Source organism: Plectropomus leopardus, chromosome 24, assembly GCF_008729295.1.
Source record: "Plectropomus leopardus isolate mb chromosome 24, YSFRI_Pleo_2.0, whole genome shotgun sequence".
In the NCBI taxonomy this organism is placed as follows: Eukaryota; Metazoa; Chordata; class Actinopteri; order Perciformes; family Serranidae; genus Plectropomus; species Plectropomus leopardus.
Window position 1 is genome coordinate 6,138,401 of NC_056486.1, and position 17,874 is coordinate 6,156,274.

The following is a 17,874-nucleotide window of genomic DNA, read 5'->3' on the forward strand; positions in this document are numbered from 1 at the left end:
CAGTGGAAACTGGCCCTGAGACAAACAGAGACAAAACTCTCAGTGTGATGTCCACAGGTTGTTTGGAGGGGGGCCGCATACAAACAACTGGACGTCCCGTTTGGGAATCGGAGCGAGGCGGGGGTGTAGGGGGATGATGACGTCACGGCTAGGTCTGAAAACGGACCAGACTTCATTAATCCGCATCAAGTGTCCTTAGTGTGCGAAAGCCTTTTGCTGAACAAAAAAAGCCCCGTTTTCAGTTTATAAAGATTTTTATGTTAGTGTTATGGGAAAAGTTAACATGAGAAAAAATCCTCCTGAATTAACAAGATAAATCATTCTAGTAAAAAATAAAATAAATCAACAGGATTTACAACATTATTTTCTCAGAATTATAAAGAGTTTTCATGGAAAAAACGTGATTTTTTTTCTGAATTAACAGGATAAAAGCAATTCAGACAGTGAGAATTAACAGGATTATTTCAGAATTAGGTAAAAAGCTTTCATGGGGAAAAAAATGTGCTCTTTTTTCTGAATTAATTCTGAATAATGAGAATTTGCAGGTTTATGATCTTAGAAATGAGAAAATATTTAATGGGAAAAAAAAACAATAAATAATTCTGAAAAATGAGAATTTAAGATATTATCTTGTTAATTTATAAAAGAGTTTTTTTAAAGCACAAAATGCAAAAAAAATAATCATTATAATCATTTAGTCATTCAGTTTTCAGTACAGTAAGTCCCTTCATGCAGTCACGACAGTCATTTAGAGGTACATGCACTTTTTCTTGGTAGTTTACATTTTGACTAATTTTGTGGGAAATATTGCACTTTTTACTTGACTCCATTTATTAGCAGCCAAAGTTGCTTGTAACTTATTAAAACTTTAGATTTAAAAAGAACAAACATGATCATATAAAACAAAATGCATTGTTAACCAGATGTTTTCAGCCTTTTGTGCTTCAACTTACGTAGAATTTGAATAGACAACTCTTACTTGTAATGTAACATTTTTATGTTGCTGTATTTGTACTTTTACTTGAGTAAAGGGTCTGATACTTCCCTCTTTAGACCTCCTAGTAAATGATTTCGATATAGAAATGAACTGCCCACACGGTTAATAGCAGCAGTATCAACAAAGGGCTGAACTCCCATTAAACAGAGAGCTAAAATAAGAAATCATCAGTGACAAAGCAGGTTTTATCCAGACAGAAAACACTTTATTATAAACAGAGTATATATAAAAAATACACATTCTCTCAGTCTTAAAAAATTGATGCTGGATGGTGCGAGCACGAGATAAAAGAGAATCGTGGACGTCCCTCCTGAGGAACCACACGACCGGCTTTGAAGCCGATGAAATGTCAGAATCAGAGAGGCGCTTTTAAGAAGCAACAACAACAAATCACTCTCCGTGTACGTTGAAAAGTGGAATATCAGACGCAGCCATGCGGGAACGCTGCAAAAAAATTGAACAGAGGAAAATGTTTTTGTGGTTAAACTAAGTTGACAGGCAAAAGAGGAGCCACTGCAGCATGTAACATCAGCAAGCTAGAGGGTAAACAGAAAGAGATTAGGAGGAAACACGCAGGCACATGTTGTTGGAATATATTTACATCAGCTACAGGAAATGTTTTACTGTATCTGACCTGCAGCTGATATTTACGCATGGTGTTTTTTGTCCTGAGCATGCAGTCTCTTTGATACAGTAAAGCGCTCCGGAGTTTAAAATAACTTATAGCCACAAAAATTCAAACGTGTAGCACCAAAATCATAAGTTTTCGTTTAGAGCAGCAGCTGACAGGTCAGTGACATTCACGTCTGGCTAAGCAGAAGCTCAGCTAATTTATGCAACTTTTTTGTGCTTAAAATAACTTGTAACCCTCAGCTAACCCGCGCCATTAGTTCTACATCAGCAGCCACAATCCATTACATGACAAAGCTGCTGTCTCACCGAGAGATCAGAGCAGGGATTTCCTCAGAATCAAACCCTTTACAGCCGTCACAGTTTCAGCGGGATAACGGGCCAGTACTTGGGCTGTTTGAGGTCACAGTTTCTGTCGAAATTGAGCTGCATCGCCGCCTCCATGGCCATGATCTTAGGTGCGTCTTTGCCATAGAGCTTCTTCATCTCAGCCCCGCGTCTCTCGCCGGGTCGCTCAGAGGGAGGGGTGACGCTGCTTCGCCAGGAGACGCCGCGCAGGTCCTGGTCAGCCGGTACATAGCTGTCATGCTGCTCAGCCTCCATCTGCTGCTGTTTCTCTGAAACAGTGACAAAAATAATTAGCACACCTAAATAACAATAAACAAACAAAATGAAAAAATGTTAAAGTTCCTAAAAGAGACAAAAATTACCTCAAAGACACACAAAATGACCAAAAAAAGACACTTTAATTTCCTAAAAAGGAAGACAAAATAATCTAAAAAGGACACAAAATAATTACAAAAAGACACAAACCAAATGCGATGCAAAATTACCTCAAAGAGACATCAAATGACCACAAAGAAACACAAAACAACTAAAGACACATTTCCACAGACAAATTTCCAGACACAAAATGACCTAAAAGAGACATAAAAGACCCAAAAAGGCACAAAAAGAGCCTCAAAGAGACACAAAACATCCCAAAAAGACACAAAATTAGCCAAAATAATAATTAAAAGCTATCTGTTTTAAAAAACCCCACGTACGTTGTCAAATGCGATGCAAAATACCTCAAAGCAAAGAGACACCAAATGACCACAAAGAAACACAAAACAACTAAAGACACATTTCCACAGACAAATTTCCAGACACAAAATGACCTAAAAGAGATACAAAATGACCACAAAACACTCACAAAGACCAAAAACTGCACAAAATGACCCCAAAAGAGACATCAACTAACCACAAAGAGACACACAATTATATTTAAAAGACATAAAACAAACAAAAAGACACAAAACTAACCTCAAAGAGACACAAAACATCCCAAAAAGACACAAAATTAGCCAAAATAATAATTAAAAAATTGACGAATTAAGGGGATGTTTTCTTACTTAGCTCCTCTCTGTGTTTTTCCGTCTGGGCGAAGTACTGCCGAAGCTCCTCGCTGATCTCCATGTTGCTGACATCACACTCAATCTCGCTGTCCGAGCTGCTCTCCTCGTCCCCGTCCTCCCCGTCCTCGCTGACGCCGTCCTCTCCTGCGTTCCAGTCTGCGTAGCGCTGCTGGTGGCTGCTGGGACACGGCTCCTGGCTGGAAGCTTGTCCGTAAGCGGCCTCCAAGGCCTTCCTGTAGGCTCGCCTGTGTCTCTGGTGCCACGCCATCGCCTGCTGGTAGTGCTGCCAGTAGCGGCTGTAAACAGGGCTGGAAAACCAGGACATCATGGTGCCTATGTCCTCCTGCTAAAAGAGAAACATTAGAAGAGCTTTTATGTTAAATCCATATTTAAAAGAACTTCAAAGAATTTGCAAAACATTGCATTTGATTTTGTTTATGTTTTACATATTGTATTAATATATCGATTTTTTTTATTCCAGGTTTTACATTTTTATTTTTTATTCTAAGTTATTTAGTATTTTGTCATGTTTTGTTTTACTTTGAGACTCTGCTTTATTTATCAGAGTAGTCTGACTCTCTTTCCCCTATAAGTAACCATATTTTACAGTTTCTTGCTGTGATTAGAGTTGTGATTTTGAAGGAAAACATGCCTTTAACACCATTTTGCAGGTTTGGGGGTTCTGAGGGAATTTAAAATAAATACAAAATGTGACCATTTACAGTTGAATTTACTTCCAATAAGCCAAATCAAAAAAGCTCCCCACAGCTTAGAAATTATTTGAAGTGCCTCCCCCATTTTAAATAACTCTGATACATAACGAACAGTCCCTCAATCCCTTTTCTCCTTTGCTTTTCGTCTCCTGAGCTTCTGTAATGAGTACATCTCTTATTTTATCACACTTGAATTTGTGGACAAAAGTCCCTTAAATGTCTAAGTAAACGTGGATCTGCTGCTCTTATGTTGCATTAATTTAACATCATGTTACGGTGCGTTACTGTGACGTCATACCCTGCACATCTGGAAGAGTGATGTGCAAATTAAACCCGTGAGAATTGACCTTCTCGGCTTCCATACCATGTCTGAAGACGCCTTCTGCAGCAGCGTGCCAACTTCACAAACGCGAGTCCACCAGCCAACCTGCTAAATCTGACAGATCAACGACAACAATCAAGCACTAAAACAGAACTAAGTGCAAATGAAGAGCTCGTTAAACAGCATCTGCTTCTGGCTTGTTAAAATACGACTAAAACACAACAGTTATCTAACGTTTCCGGTTCCGGAGGCTCGAGCTGACGCCTTGACGCGTGTTTCTAAAGAATCAGAAAATACACGAAACATCTGAAGTGTTTTTACATCCTGACTTCCTCTTATTTGTAAATATTTACCTGCGCTTCGTCAACTTGTTTTGGTGGCAGCTAATGGTGCTTCCTGAAAGACAAAATTTCCCAGCAGCCTTTGGGCCACAGCAAAATAAATTTTAGCCACGTGGCGACACCTGGTGGACACTGCGCGCACGTTCACCTGCGCTGGATAGAGCACCTGAAAGCTGACACCTATAAGAAGTAGCTTTCAAGAAATCATTTTTAAATCAAAATAAATGGAAGTTCAGTATCTTAATTTCAGTTCTTGTCTTTTTTCAGTGTGCAAGTAAACTATTTTTTAGTGTGTGTTCTTAAGTATGATGCAAAAACACTTACATTTCTTACATATTTAAAATTTTACACAGATTTTTTATTGCATTTTTTGACAGCTTTAAAAATCTTTGAAAATTAGATGACAAGGACTACAAAGAGACACAGAACAACTAGAAAGAGACACAAAATTACTGCAAAGAGACACACAAAAAAACAACCTGACAACAGACAAAAATGACTACAAAAAGACATAAACTGTTTTTAAAGAGAGACAAAGTAACCTCAGAGAGACAAAACATGTCTACAAAATACAAAAAAAAAAAAAAGATTACAACGGACCCATTGTCTCTGTTTACCTATGGCCATATACTGTTAGTATTTCCACCTCTGTACAGCATGAATTGACTGTGTTTCTATTTGGTTTAGGGTGAAGCTGCTAAGAATGTGGAGATGGACGTGTGTGACAAACCATGAGGGTCAAAGGTGAAGTTCAGTCTCTTCACATCCGTGGAGGTAAGTCAGCAAGGCCTCCCTAATTTGTGCAGTATAGTTCATGCAGGTTCATGTTTTTTTATTTGCCTGAATTTTGTAAATTTTGTTATTTGGCTTTACAGTGCAATGTTGTTTCAGATTAAAGTTCAGGGTTTGTGTCTCAGTATTTAAGTGGCTAAATATCTATAAAATTGTCAGATATTTCTGTGTCTGCTTTTAGTTTTTGAATTAAATAAAACATCTTGTGAGCAAGGACGCTGTGATATTTCAGGAGGGGTGGTGCAGAGCAGAAGAGTTCGGCAGAGCGTTTGAGTGCTGTGAGACATGTTTGACTGTATATCTGGGTCATGCTTTGGCTCGAGGCTTCAAAGCTTTCAGAGGAAATGCAAAAAGACAGATGTGCCTTTTCAAAACACATTTCCTCCTCTGATGTTTGAATGGGTGAGTTCACACAATAGAAGAAGTATTTTTTCTATTCCAGAACATGGATTTCCTCAAGTATATCATGTATTACTTCCTTGAATACTAGCCCATGTATATAAATTACTCAATAAATGTTATGTTTTGTGGATAATGCATGTTACATTTCAGTGTGTATTTTATTACTTTGCAGGTGTGCAATGACCTTATAATTTGTCCTTTCTCTTTTCATTACAGCTGAGCTAAAGATATGTCAAATACCATGGCTCGTGAGAGGTAAGATTAATCATTTTTAAATGATTATATTTATATTTTTAAGTGTGCTTTTGCATGGTAGGTTGTTCCTGATTCTTATACTTAGCATATATTTAACTTTTGAGTTATCCAAGGTAAATTACTGTGTTTTTAGTCACATCTTTGGAAATAAACTGTATTTGCAATATATGTTACTATATATGGTTGTTGTCTGTATGTTATACGTATACTAAAACAGACACTGTATATTTGTATTTGGTCACAATGATAAAATATTATCAGTAAAATATGGCCCTTTTCAAACAAGTGGAACAGTGTATTAACATCTACAAATATATAAAATGTTTGTTTGGTTTTTTTTGCACCTCATTACCCTGACATGATTTCACACAATACAGTAAAGTGCTATTGTAGAATTTAGATAATATCAATCTTGAGGAACCATACAGTATGTATTTAAGGGGTGCAAGAAAATTCAACACTGGGCGAATCACACCAAAACAATGTACACTGATAAACAGCACTATAGCTAAGAGGAAATATATTTAGACTAGGAGGTGAACTGTTGCTTTAAATGAATTCTTGACGGTTTAGACATATTTACACAGTGGTTAAGGAGCTGTGGGTAATGGGTGGAGAAGAACATGATTAAATTATTGAACACAGTGCTGTACTTTGACCCTTTACCTGTGTTTGTTGTCTCAGCAGACAGTATTCTGCATGTAACGTCAGGTGAATACATCAGCTGCAGCGTGACACAAGGTGAAGACTGGAAACGGCAGCTGCACAGCTGGGACGTCCTGTGTGAAGGTAGGTCTGCACACTGTGCTGTCACTCAGCGGCGCACAGCAACATCCAGCCTGAATTAGCTGATATTTAAAGCTTGTGATTAATGTTTGCAGCGTCAGTCAAAGCCAATCATGACGGCTGAAATGGAGCTCGGGACCACTGATGACAGCCAGGACCTGGCCCTGTTCTGGGAGGAGATCCCCACAGTGCAGAGGTGAGACTGATGATTTCACACGGCACGGTATTTAAGATTTAGCATTTTATGAATCTTATTTCTGTCTATTATTTGAAGCCCCAAAGCAAAGTCTTGAATGTGCTAGCAAAGTGCATAGGATGCTTTTAACCCTTTGAAACCTGGATCTACATCAATGCTCCTGCCTTTAACATGCACGTAAACCTCTGAAACCTGTGACTTAAAAAACAAAAAACATGGCATGAAATGTTGCACAAATTGTAAGAAATTAAATAAGAAAAATGACCTAAAAAAGAGAGATTATCAGAAAATTATTAGAATATTGTCAAAAACTCATAAAAGTCCAGAAAACCTTTTTTTAAAATTATTATTATTATTATTATTATTATTATTATTATTATTATTATTATTATTATTATTATTATTATTATTATTATTGTTGTTGTTGTTGTTGTTGTGTGTCATTTCTTGTTAGGCTGCTCAATACTTATGCTTTTGAAAGAAATCAGGCTGATTCGCTCAGGTTTAAAAAGATTACAGGAAAATATCTAAAAACTAGAAACACAAAGACATTAAAAAATAATCTTTTTTTCTCTCCCTTTCAGACTGAAGTGTCACGTCATGCAGGATATAAAGCCTCTCCTCAGACTGACCACCAGCAACTATAACACACCAGCGATCACCAGCGATCATCAAAGGATTCATGCAGCGGTTCGTTTGTGCTCTATCACAGATTTATTGTTATGGTTATAAAAAGCAACAGCCCACTAATATTTAAAGTCCTGCATCTCTAATAATGCATGTTTCTTCTTTTTATACCCCCTAAATTGTCTATCCTTGACCTTCATCAGTTTTTCTCTGTTACGTTCAAAAGCCTTTCACAAGCTGTTTCAGTCTCTGAACCTTCAGTAGGTTGGTTTGATTTCTTTCTAAATGCGGTAAAAAAGGCAGTGAGCAACTTGACGAGAAGTGTCCTATAAACTGCAAGAAATTATTAAAAGATGAAGAAAACTGTTATTATTATTATTATTATTATTATTATTATTATCATTAGAAAATCCTCCAAACAATAGGAAAAAATGTCCAGAAAAGTATTTATAATTAAAATAATTTTAATAATTTTGTAATCAAGATTATGTTACAAAAATGTTACAGGAAAAAATATTATATATAAGATTGTATATAATATATATTGTCTTATACACCTTCTTTTTTGTGTGCTTATTTTCAGGTAATTTTCTAACTATTTTAATTTAATTTATTTTAATTTGAACTATTTGCTTATTTTTGGGTCTCGTTAAGTTGCTTGCCTTGTTTCCTTCTCCCCATGTTTTTGAAAGAAATTAAACCATTTTGCTCCAGTTTCGAAAGGTTAAATTGTAGCTTATCTCTGGAGGGGAACTTTAATAACTCACCTGCAGACTGTCAGATGCAGATGTTGTATTGTGATAATAACACACTACAAGGACATTTGCTGACTTTTTCTTTGTTTTCAACACACCTCTGAAAAGACATGACTGTATCTTTAAAATTTCTGCTGTCAATCATGTAAATCCTCTTCTCGTCTGCTGCCCTCAGCTCGTGCAGGTGCTGTCCAGCAGCAGTCGCCTGGAGCAGAAGTTGGATCACTGCCTCTGGACCCAGAAGGTTTTCAGTGTGCTGGTGACGGGTCTGATAGCTCTGTGGGGTTTCACTCTGTACATCCACTATTCAGCGGGCTATTTTCACTCGACCACGGCTAAAACCTGATGCACTGGTGCTCACAATATTCATTTCAAATGAAACTTTACTGTCAGCTAGTCAAATGTTTGTCATATTTTGTGGCCTGTTCAGCAGTTTCCATCACATCTGTGCCTGTGAATATCTTGTGTTAAAGTTTGTCTCATGTTTTTAAAAGTGCTCTGCAACATAAATTCATGACACCTGGTTAGTTAACATGTTTTGAATTTGTGATGTTATGCTTGGAAATTTTATTTTGGTGTCTTAACCATCCATCCCAGCTCTGCCCATGTTGATATTTTTTCATGTTGTAGACGTTTTTATTTTATTCCAGGGTCCAGCAAAAGCTAATTTCATTACTGTTACAACCTATGGCTCCGCCCCTGTACAGTGCCCGGTCAAAATATCAGCCATTTCCTCAAACATTTCCTAAATTTGAAGCTTCAGCATCAAAGCTGAGAATCAAAAATCTCTGCCTGGGTTATAGTCAGTCTTTTTGTTAAGTGCTCAGGTTGGTCTTTTTTCTATAAAGCTTCTGCATAAATAGCTGCAATTAGAGAAATTAGACATTAAATCAAATTTCACCCACAGGGAGTCTTAACTTGAAAACTTAGAAAGTCTTACTTCCTTTTTAGGGCACGTCATCATTAGCTCATAGGCCCATAAGATATTTAAGGTGTTCTGAGGTTTACGGGGTACGTGCAGTTCGTTTTCCTGTCTTCAGCAGAGTTTACTGTATACTGACAGCTTTCAGTGATTATGGCTCAATGGAAACTTTGGCTTGTTCATCTGCTGCCACTGTGTTTGTGTTCTGACATTGAAGGTACAGTACAAGACATTTTCATTACATTTGGTGAAAGTTATGAAAGGCGTAGTTTAGAAGAGTTTATCCGACTTATGTATCCTTCTGCTTCTATTGCAGTTAGACACGAAAAATGTGATCGGTCATGTACAGTTTCACAGTGTTGTTTTTTATTCAGTCATTAAAGATAATGCACCATCATTCATGTGTAACCCTACAAAAGTAGCTTTGTAAACCATTCTTTTGAGAACCAAAAATGACTTCCACTTTAAAATTTTAATTGTAATGTTGGGGTTAAATTGTTGAACAATGGCAAACACATCTCCTTTGGATCTCTTCAGCTTTTTGTGCAGAAAATTACAAATAACTTTCAAAGCATATTTGCGAAACAGAACTGCCTAAAAGAGACACAAAAGAACCACAAAGACACAAAATAACTACAAAAACCCCCAAAACAAAACAACAAAAAAGAGACACAAAATGACCACAAAGAGGCACAAAATGACCAAAACAGTCACATAATGACTGCAAGGAGACACAAAAAGCTACAAAAATTGCAAAACACCCACAAAAAGACACGAAACAACCAAGCGTGATACAAAATAACCCCAGAGACGCATAAATTATCAAAATGAAAACAAATGTACCTAAAACAAAGACAAACTGATCTCAAAGAGACACAAAACGACCATAAAAGACAGACGAATTACCTGAAAGACACACAAACAAAATGACCAACAAAGACACAAATGACCACAAAGAAACGACCAACAACACACAAAATTACCTAAATCAGACAATAAATAACTAAAAAAAGGCACAAAATTACTTGGAAGAGACAGAATGCAACCTGAACGATATAAAATTACCACAAAAAGACACAAAACAACAATAGAGATACAAAATTACCTAAAAAAAAAAAAGCAAATAAATAAAACACAAAATGTCCTAAAATTACCCTAACCCTACCTAAAAGAAACAGTGAACAACCAAAAAGACATAAAATTACCTAAAAGAGACAAAAATGACTACCATAAGACTTATGAATTACCTAAAATTACCCAAAAAAGACCCAGAATGACTTCAAAGAGACAAAAGAAAAGACTAACAAGGCAAAACCTGTTAATTCAGCATGTGTTGCTCCTATAGAAGACGTGTTGTTGACATGTCTGTGCCCAGGGCCCATTGTCTTATGATCAGATGGTGTGATCATAACAACCAGCCGTATCGATAACACCTACGACTCGTTTTTGTAGTAAGAATATTGAATTTGAAGTTGTTGTTAAGCCCACAATTCCTCACAATTAGATCTATAAGGACGTATATAAGAAGTTATTAAAAATGTCTTTCCTATTGTTTGCAGTGACTCGTGTGAGGAACCACGGGGAGAGAACCGTATGTTGTTCCACTCTGCAGCACCGAATCACTGCGTAAGGACTCACTGATACTGTGTCGGGTCAGCAGAGAAATGAGAGGGGGAGAAGACTGCTTTATGACGTATCAGCACAGAAAAGACTTTGGGTCCGAGTGTGGCTCCAGGTTCATCATTATGCCGATGAATCACACTGTTTACCTCCGCCTGACCAGTCTGACACCAGAGGATAGTGGGAACTACACCTGTCGGTGTCCATTTCCTAAAGGATCTGACTTTCTCTTCCTCCAAATGATTGTGGAAGGTAAATCAGTTTTCTTGGTTTTGTGCTTCAAGCTTAACACATTTTTTCTCAGTGTAAGGTTGTTATTATTAAGGATTCAGATGAACTATTAACTTCTATGTACACTGTAAAAACTATTTGCTTCAACTTTAAAAAGTTAGAACTTTAAGTTGACTGAATTTAAGAAGACAAGTTGAATCATTACAAAATTACCTCAACTTGGCTTCTCATAATCGGTCAACTTTTAAATTTTTACAGCAAACTTTTTTAAATTGAAAAACTGTTTTTTTTTTTTTTTTTTTTTTTACAGTGTACTAAATTTAATCATTTCTTGGGCTTTATGGTGACTGAACAAATATTCTGCCTCAGCGTCTCCATGTAAGGTGAATGTTTTGTGTTGGTTTTGTGTTAGTTGAGTTGTTTTTTGTCTTTAAGAACCCAGCAATTCTTCAAGGAATCTCCTGATAGCTACCACTGTCATCAGTCTTGCATTTGTCATTGGGACTGGACTTATCATTGGACGTATTCTGAGAAAAAAATATTGCAGGTAAAACTTTCTTTTTTGACACGACACATCAGAAACACAAGATTTGACAACATTTTACAAAACACATTTTACAAAACATGACAACTTTTCAGAAACCAAAACAACATTTCATAAAACACAACCACAATTCAGACATGACAATATTTCAGAAAATGCGGCCACATTCAGAAAAGATGACATTTCAGATAACACTTAGTTCAGAAAGCACGTTTTAGAGAAAATAGCATCTCAGAGGACATGCAGACATTTCAGAAAATATAAAAAAAACACATTCCAGAAACAAACATTTCACGAAAAAATGACAATATTTCCGATAGCAACATTTCAGAAAACACGATTTTAGAAAATGTGACATGTCAGAAAACACAACAATATTCCAGTAAAAATATTTTACAAAATACAACATTTAATTTTGAAATGTTCTGCAAAATGTCATGTTGTTTTCTGAAATATTGTTGCGTTTTGACCCTCAGGACCACCACCAGTTTCTGATCGAAATTATTAATTTATACTCTATATATAAATTATACATATAGAGTATAAATACTCTCTATATTTTCACAGTATACTTTTTTATTTTTATATTCCACTTCTAGGTCTAATCTTTTCTTATTATTATAGAGATGACACAAGTTCAGCAGCATCTACCCGTGAAACCTGCTTCACGTCGGTGAGCCACGTATTCTTTTCAACTGTCCCTCTAAATGTATAAAGCTATTTTAAATGTGTAGTCATCTGTGTGTATTTGTATGCTTTTACAGGTTTTTTAATCGTATTTTAAAAAATAGGTCACATGTAGACGGGAAACAATGAGAGCATGAGAGACAGGTAACAAATGTCTGAGGCCGGAATCGAATGTTGCACTGACAGTAAACAGCACAGTGTGTGTCTTAACCACTGGGCCACCACAGCGCCTCTAAAGTGATGCTCAGGGCAGAGTGCGACATAACGGACTCAACAACAAGAGGAAGCGTTTCGTAAATTTTGTGTCCATTAATTTAAATAACAGCTATGCAGTGGTGGAGGAAGTGCTCAGGTAATTTACCTAATAAACAAGTAAAGTAAAAGCACTAATACTCCAGTGTAAAAAAACTCTGTTACAAGTAAAAGTATGTAAGTATAATCAGGAAAATGCTATTAAAATATAAAATGTAAAAGAATTAGATGCAGACCAACCTGCCCTGTGTCTGTTACCATTAAAAGCAGGGTTTTTCTGTTGTAGCTGTTTGAGGTGAAGCTCGTGTTTAACTATGCAACTGATTAATTTCATTATTGATTAATCCCTCTTTTTTTTTTCAACTATTAAATTTGATTGTTTGGTCTGTAAAATCAATGGGCCAAACCTCAAAATTATTAAATATATTAAAATGATCAAAATAATATAAGGAAAAACAGAAAATTCTCACATTTGAGAAGCCGAAATTCTTAGATGTTTTTGCATTTTTTGCATGAAAAGTGACTCAAATATCATGAAAATATTTGACATACATTTTCAAAATCACTTCATACCGTAATCATTTCTGTTCTAATTGTATATACATGTATGTTGTTAGTCACAGTAGTTTAGTTTATAATAAAACACACATTTCATATGCCCTTAATATTTAGCAAAAATCTTAATTTGTAAATAAACTAAAGCAGTCAATTAATGCAGAAACAATATTTCCCTTGAATTGAAGTGAAGTACAAAACAACATGAAAAGAAAATACTCAAGTAAAGTACAAGTACAGTAATGACTTCCACCACTGCAGGAATGTATAGAAGTGTACTACAGTGCTTGGAAAAGGAAAAACACTAAGTGACATCTTTACTTGTTACTTCTGTTTAACACAAGGTGGCACTAATTTGTATTTCCAGAAAAGCCTAAATTCCTGAGTGATTTTAGATGTTTTTGTTTTTTTTGTTTGGGGGTTTGTGGTTGTCATGTCATACAGTTAATCAGAGATAATGGTGTGACAACAGTTTTCACATGTGGCACAAAGTGTGAGAATTTGCAGAACCCGATCGCCAAAATAAATGTTGGCATTGTGCTTTTTTTGCAAACCATGATAACGTTATGTTGCTACGTGATTGCGGATGTGTTGAAACTTTCCATTTCATTGCACTGTGGTTTACGTGTGGTTATTTTTACACACAAAAAACACTTCGTTATGGTTAGGAAAAGATCGTTTTTAGGCAGCTGGACTTGGTCATTTTTGATGACGAGCTAGTGATAGCAATGTCGGCAGATGGAATAGAGCCAGTTTATTAGGACTAATTCTAGGCCATCATTGATCCCAAGTCTCAGCCGAGTTAAGCAACCAGATGTGGTCGACTTATTTCTGCTGGTGTGCCGTGATTGGGCCGATACTATGCCACGTCCATTTTGATAAAGGCTGATTTTCGTTAATCCTCAATCTGTGTAAACTGAAATTGAGAATATAAAATACATCTACTCTACAAATCAATTTTGAAAAAACTCGCATTTAGTTAAAAAGTTTTCACGCTCACATGAGGTGGTATTTTAAGCAATTAGAAAAAGCTTTATTTCACAAAACTGTGGTCACTCCCACCGGGCCACCAGAAAGACTTTAAAACTTATAAACCAGTCATTTTATATGAAATCTAACCATTAATGATTGTGAAAGTTCACTGTAAGAAAAAAAAAAAGAATTCTGAGAATTTAACCTACTTCAGTCTGACTTTTAAAACATGATGCAGTAAGATCTTCATGTTTCCACAGGGCCAGGGTGACCAAGATGACCCGTACACAAGCCTTCGGCAGCCAGCAGGTGATTTCTACCAGATTATGTCCTCCGTGCAACATCAACACGACAGCAAGAGGTATTCAGACAACAGTGACGAGGCGACTGCACATCTGGATGATCAGGAAGTGGACTGGAGTGAGACTGATGCAAATTGGGAAGTCTATGAAAACATATAACCAAAAATACAGATAGCATGACTGTATATTGACATATTTGGCAATATTATCCTCCAATAACATCTCTGCTTTTATACATGCAATTGTTACCAAAACAACAGTCATTCTTTTGGACTTCTTGGTGAGAGGGAAAACAGTTTATTGATGGATTTCAGGTAAAAGAAGCAGTTGAGGTAACATGTTTATAAATGCTGCACCACATAGTGTTTGGATCATTTTAACAACATGGTGAAAACTTGTGTTTTGCTGCCCTCTGGTTGAGCATTTCAAACCTGTTGCAAGGTTTTACTTGTTAGGTGATAGATTATCCGCATACATGTATCATTGTTATGAACTCACTAGAATTTAGAATTAAATCCATTTAAACTAGAATTGCTCATTAAGGATTTAAATTGTAAACTCATTGTTTTGTAAAAAAGAAAAAAGCACACACGCAAAATATTTTTTCTCACTGTATCACTTCGAAAACATTCACTCAGAGTGCTCTTTTAAGCTTCAAAATAAAAGCTAAGAATCAAATCTCTCAGCCCATTTAAGCATCTTTCCATAAAGTTCAGAAGTCTGTCTTTTTTCCATCCTGCTTTTCATAAAACCAGAATTGAAACTTCACCCACAGAGGGTCATAATGTGAAAGAAGAGAAAGTCTTTTACTTCCTTCAAGACCTTGTCATCATCACTTCACACTCTCATAAGGTATTTTCGGGTATTCTGAGGTTTAGGTCACAAAAAAAGTACGTGCAGTTCATCTTCCTGTCTTGAGTTAATGTATACTGACAGCTTTCAGTGACGATGGATCAATGGAAACTCTGGCTTTTTCATCTGCTGCCTCTGTGTTTGTGTTTTGACCATCAAGGTACAGTGCAGTCTCTGCAAGTCAGTCACTTTTACAGTTTGTTAGAATAACAAGTAGTCTGTAATATGTTTCCTAACTCATTTTTTGCTGTAACTACTGAAAACCAACAGTGGAGCACAAGTCGTCTCTCGAATATGCCCCTATGCAACATTACGTGACATCACACAACATTTTCTGTAATTTTCTACTGGAATCCAAACTGTAATTAAATATTTACAAAGTGCAAAAATACTGCAATTGCTAATCAGACTGTATTGTTTGCAGAGACTGTGGTGAAAACCATCAGCAGAGAACCAGATTTCACTCCAATATGCACCAATTCAAGTACCATCATACTTGTAGCGTGTAAGATCAGAACAAAGATGAGCAGAGGTGAAGAGTGTCGTCTGATGTATCATCATGCAGAAGACTTTGTGAACAAATGTGACTCCAGATTCACACTTCTGGCAGAGAATCAGACTGTTTTTCTCCAGCTGACCAGTTTAACACCAGCAGACAGCGGGAACTACACCTGTGAGTGTACATATGTTGGTGGATTTGATATTCTCCATCTGGATATCACTGTGGATGGTAAATGTTTCATTTATTTTCTTGCTTCTGTTTTTCAAACTTTATGTATTTCTCTGCTACTTTGGATGCGATAATTTCAATATTATCATTAATATTAACATAAATTTAGACCTGTTGCAATTTATAAAATGAAAAAAAAAAAAAAAAAAAGTAATGTAAGTAAGTGTATGGAGGTACAAGAGGGACAGAAGTCTTGGCATCAAAAATAAAATTCCACTGAAAGATAAAATGCAGACATTTGATATATATATATATACACTATATAGATATATAAATATATATATATATATATATAGTGGTATTTTTGTATTTTTTTCTTAGTGATAGGGTTGTTTTATTAATTTATTTTTTTCCAGTGACATTTCTTTTACAGTCTCTCTTAGTTTCAACATTCAGTCACTGTTTTGGCATAACAACAACTGACAATGAAAAAAAGAGTGACATTAGGTAAAACTCAAAAGATTATCATTGAACAAAAAAACATTTAAAAAGATCAAATATAAAATAAAAAATATTTAAAGTTCCACATTTCTGTTTTATTTTTCATGTACTTTTTTTCGATGTCAAGTTTTATTTTTGATGCCAAAATTGAATGCCACCGTTCAAGCTCCATGTATAATGTGGTATTTGAAGTCTGTTAGGAAATATTTTCTTTATTATATCTGTGCCTGATTTCATAGCTTAATGTCTGTGTATGTGAAATGATTTCAACAACCAGGTGAGACAATGTAGTGCAAATATAAAATATGTTAGTGTGCAAGTTATGTTTCAAATACATTTTTATGTATTCAATTTGCACATGCTGTCAGCAATGCAATATTACAAAAAAATGTAATATACATTTTATAGACAACACCAGCGCCATTTTTCTGACAAACATTTTTTTTTTTTTCTGAACAGAGAACAGAGAAACAGAAGAGACCAGTCGTCCTCTACACATGCTGATTCTACGTGTTTTAGTCGGTGTAACTGCAGTCATCGTTATTATAACTGGAGTTATCTTCGGATTTATTTGCAGTAAAATATGCCAGGGGTGAGAGAATAACCTAACATCGGGGTGATTTCTCGTGTGTTCTGTGTGTGTGTATTTGTTGTCGCATTAACTCTGATAACTCCTCTTATTTAAAGATGCTGGTCAAGATCAGTCACATCTGGATTATCTGCATCTCCTGGCTCTCTGGTGAGTAAAGTGTTCTTATAATTATAAACTCAGGAGGAAGGCAGTTCAGCTGCAATCACACATACAGAAATAGCTTAACCATTGTTAATTTAGTTAAAACACACGATGCATTGGAATTATGTTTTTGAAAGGATGAAGATGACCCAGATGACCCCTACACAAGCCTCCAACAACCAGCCAATGATCTCTACCAAACTGTCCCAGCCAGAAATACAGAGAGGTTTCCCCTGTATGATCAGGAAATTGATGGAAGAGAGACTGATCCAAGTTGGGAAATTTATGAAAACATTTAACCAAAAAAAAAATTTGCTCCAAACACTTCAGCTTGTCGCATTAATGTTGTCACTGTGGAATATCATGTGAAAAGTGCTAAATGCTGGTTGTGCTCAAATTGCACCAAATTACAGAGAGAAATAAGTGGAATTTAGTTGTAGCAGGTTATAGCTTAAACTGTTGAAAGATCTAAAGCTGCATGCTTTGTTTTCATACCTACGTGTCAGTGACAGATGTGGCTTGACGCATTATATTTTTGAGTTTCCATCCATTCAGGTCAGAGTTCAAGGTCACTGTCACCTCATTTGTTTTATTCTCATGAATGCAATATCTCTAGAATACCTTGAGGATATTTCTTCAAATTTGGATCTCACAGAACATGTTTTTTGTCCGTAAATCCAGAAATTATACACTAATTATGACCAAATTTCACACAAAGTCTTAAAGAATAAAATGATGACTTAATGACACATTGCATTAAAAAAAGTCACCTTCACTGTGAATTCATAGTGTTTTGCAAAAAATATTTTCCTGATTGTTG

The 17,874-nt window shown here is 35.9% G+C and overlaps 2 protein-coding genes and 1 long non-coding RNA gene across 9 annotated transcripts in view; 2 read left to right on the forward strand and 1 right to left on the reverse strand.

The window, feature by feature from the left end:
• The window catches only part of LOC121962788 (ras-related protein Rab-9A-like), a 71,967-nt gene extending 62,435 nt beyond the window's left edge, over positions 1-9,532 (forward strand). For 4 of the 6 annotated variants that reach the window (XM_042513089.1, XM_042513087.1, XM_042513084.1 and 1 more), the window contains exons 11-17: positions 5,088-5,174; positions 5,425-5,594; positions 5,811-5,849; positions 6,537-6,638; positions 6,731-6,831; positions 7,416-7,521; positions 8,389-9,532. The gene's annotated coding sequence lies outside the window, so the exon portion shown is untranslated. Of the gene's footprint in view, positions 1-3,056; positions 3,146-5,087; positions 5,175-5,424; positions 5,595-5,810; positions 5,850-6,533; positions 6,639-6,730; positions 6,832-7,415; positions 7,522-8,388 lie in introns of those variants that run through there. The other 2 variants (XM_042513085.1, XM_042513088.1) reach the window with 2 other exon arrangements.
• gemin8 (gem (nuclear organelle) associated protein 8) lies at positions 1,191-4,541 on the reverse strand. Of its 2 annotated transcripts, none has more exons than XM_042513083.1 (4): positions 4,413-4,541; positions 4,102-4,173; positions 3,022-3,367; positions 1,191-2,244 (listed from the first exon to the last, which is right to left on the reverse strand). In XM_042513083.1, the coding sequence occupies exons 2-4, from the start codon at positions 4,102-4,104 to the stop codon at positions 1,985-1,987; spliced, it is 609 nt and encodes a 202-aa protein (XP_042369017.1). In that variant the 5' UTR covers positions 4,105-4,173; positions 4,413-4,541; the 3' UTR covers positions 1,191-1,984. The 2 variants fall into 2 exon arrangements, with proteins under 2 accessions (XP_042369017.1, XP_042369016.1); XM_042513082.1 differs by having other exon boundaries at positions 3,022-3,370; positions 4,413-4,540.
• A 7,267-nt stretch (positions 9,533-16,799) lies between the features above and the next one.
• On the forward strand, positions 16,800-17,646 carry LOC121962646. Its single transcript, XR_006107149.1, has 3 exons — positions 16,800-16,913; positions 17,009-17,060; positions 17,192-17,646. It is a non-coding gene; the product is annotated as an uncharacterized LOC121962646 (long non-coding RNA).
• The last annotated feature ends 228 nt before the right edge of the window (positions 17,647-17,874 follow it).

Bases quoted from the DNA above. Each gene is read 5' to 3' on its own strand.
- gemin8 (XM_042513082.1), bottom strand. The intron at 2,245-3,021 runs GTAAGAAAACAT...TCACTGTTTCAG, and splicing joins AAAACACAGAGAGGAGCTAA to AGAAACAGCAGCAGATGGAG.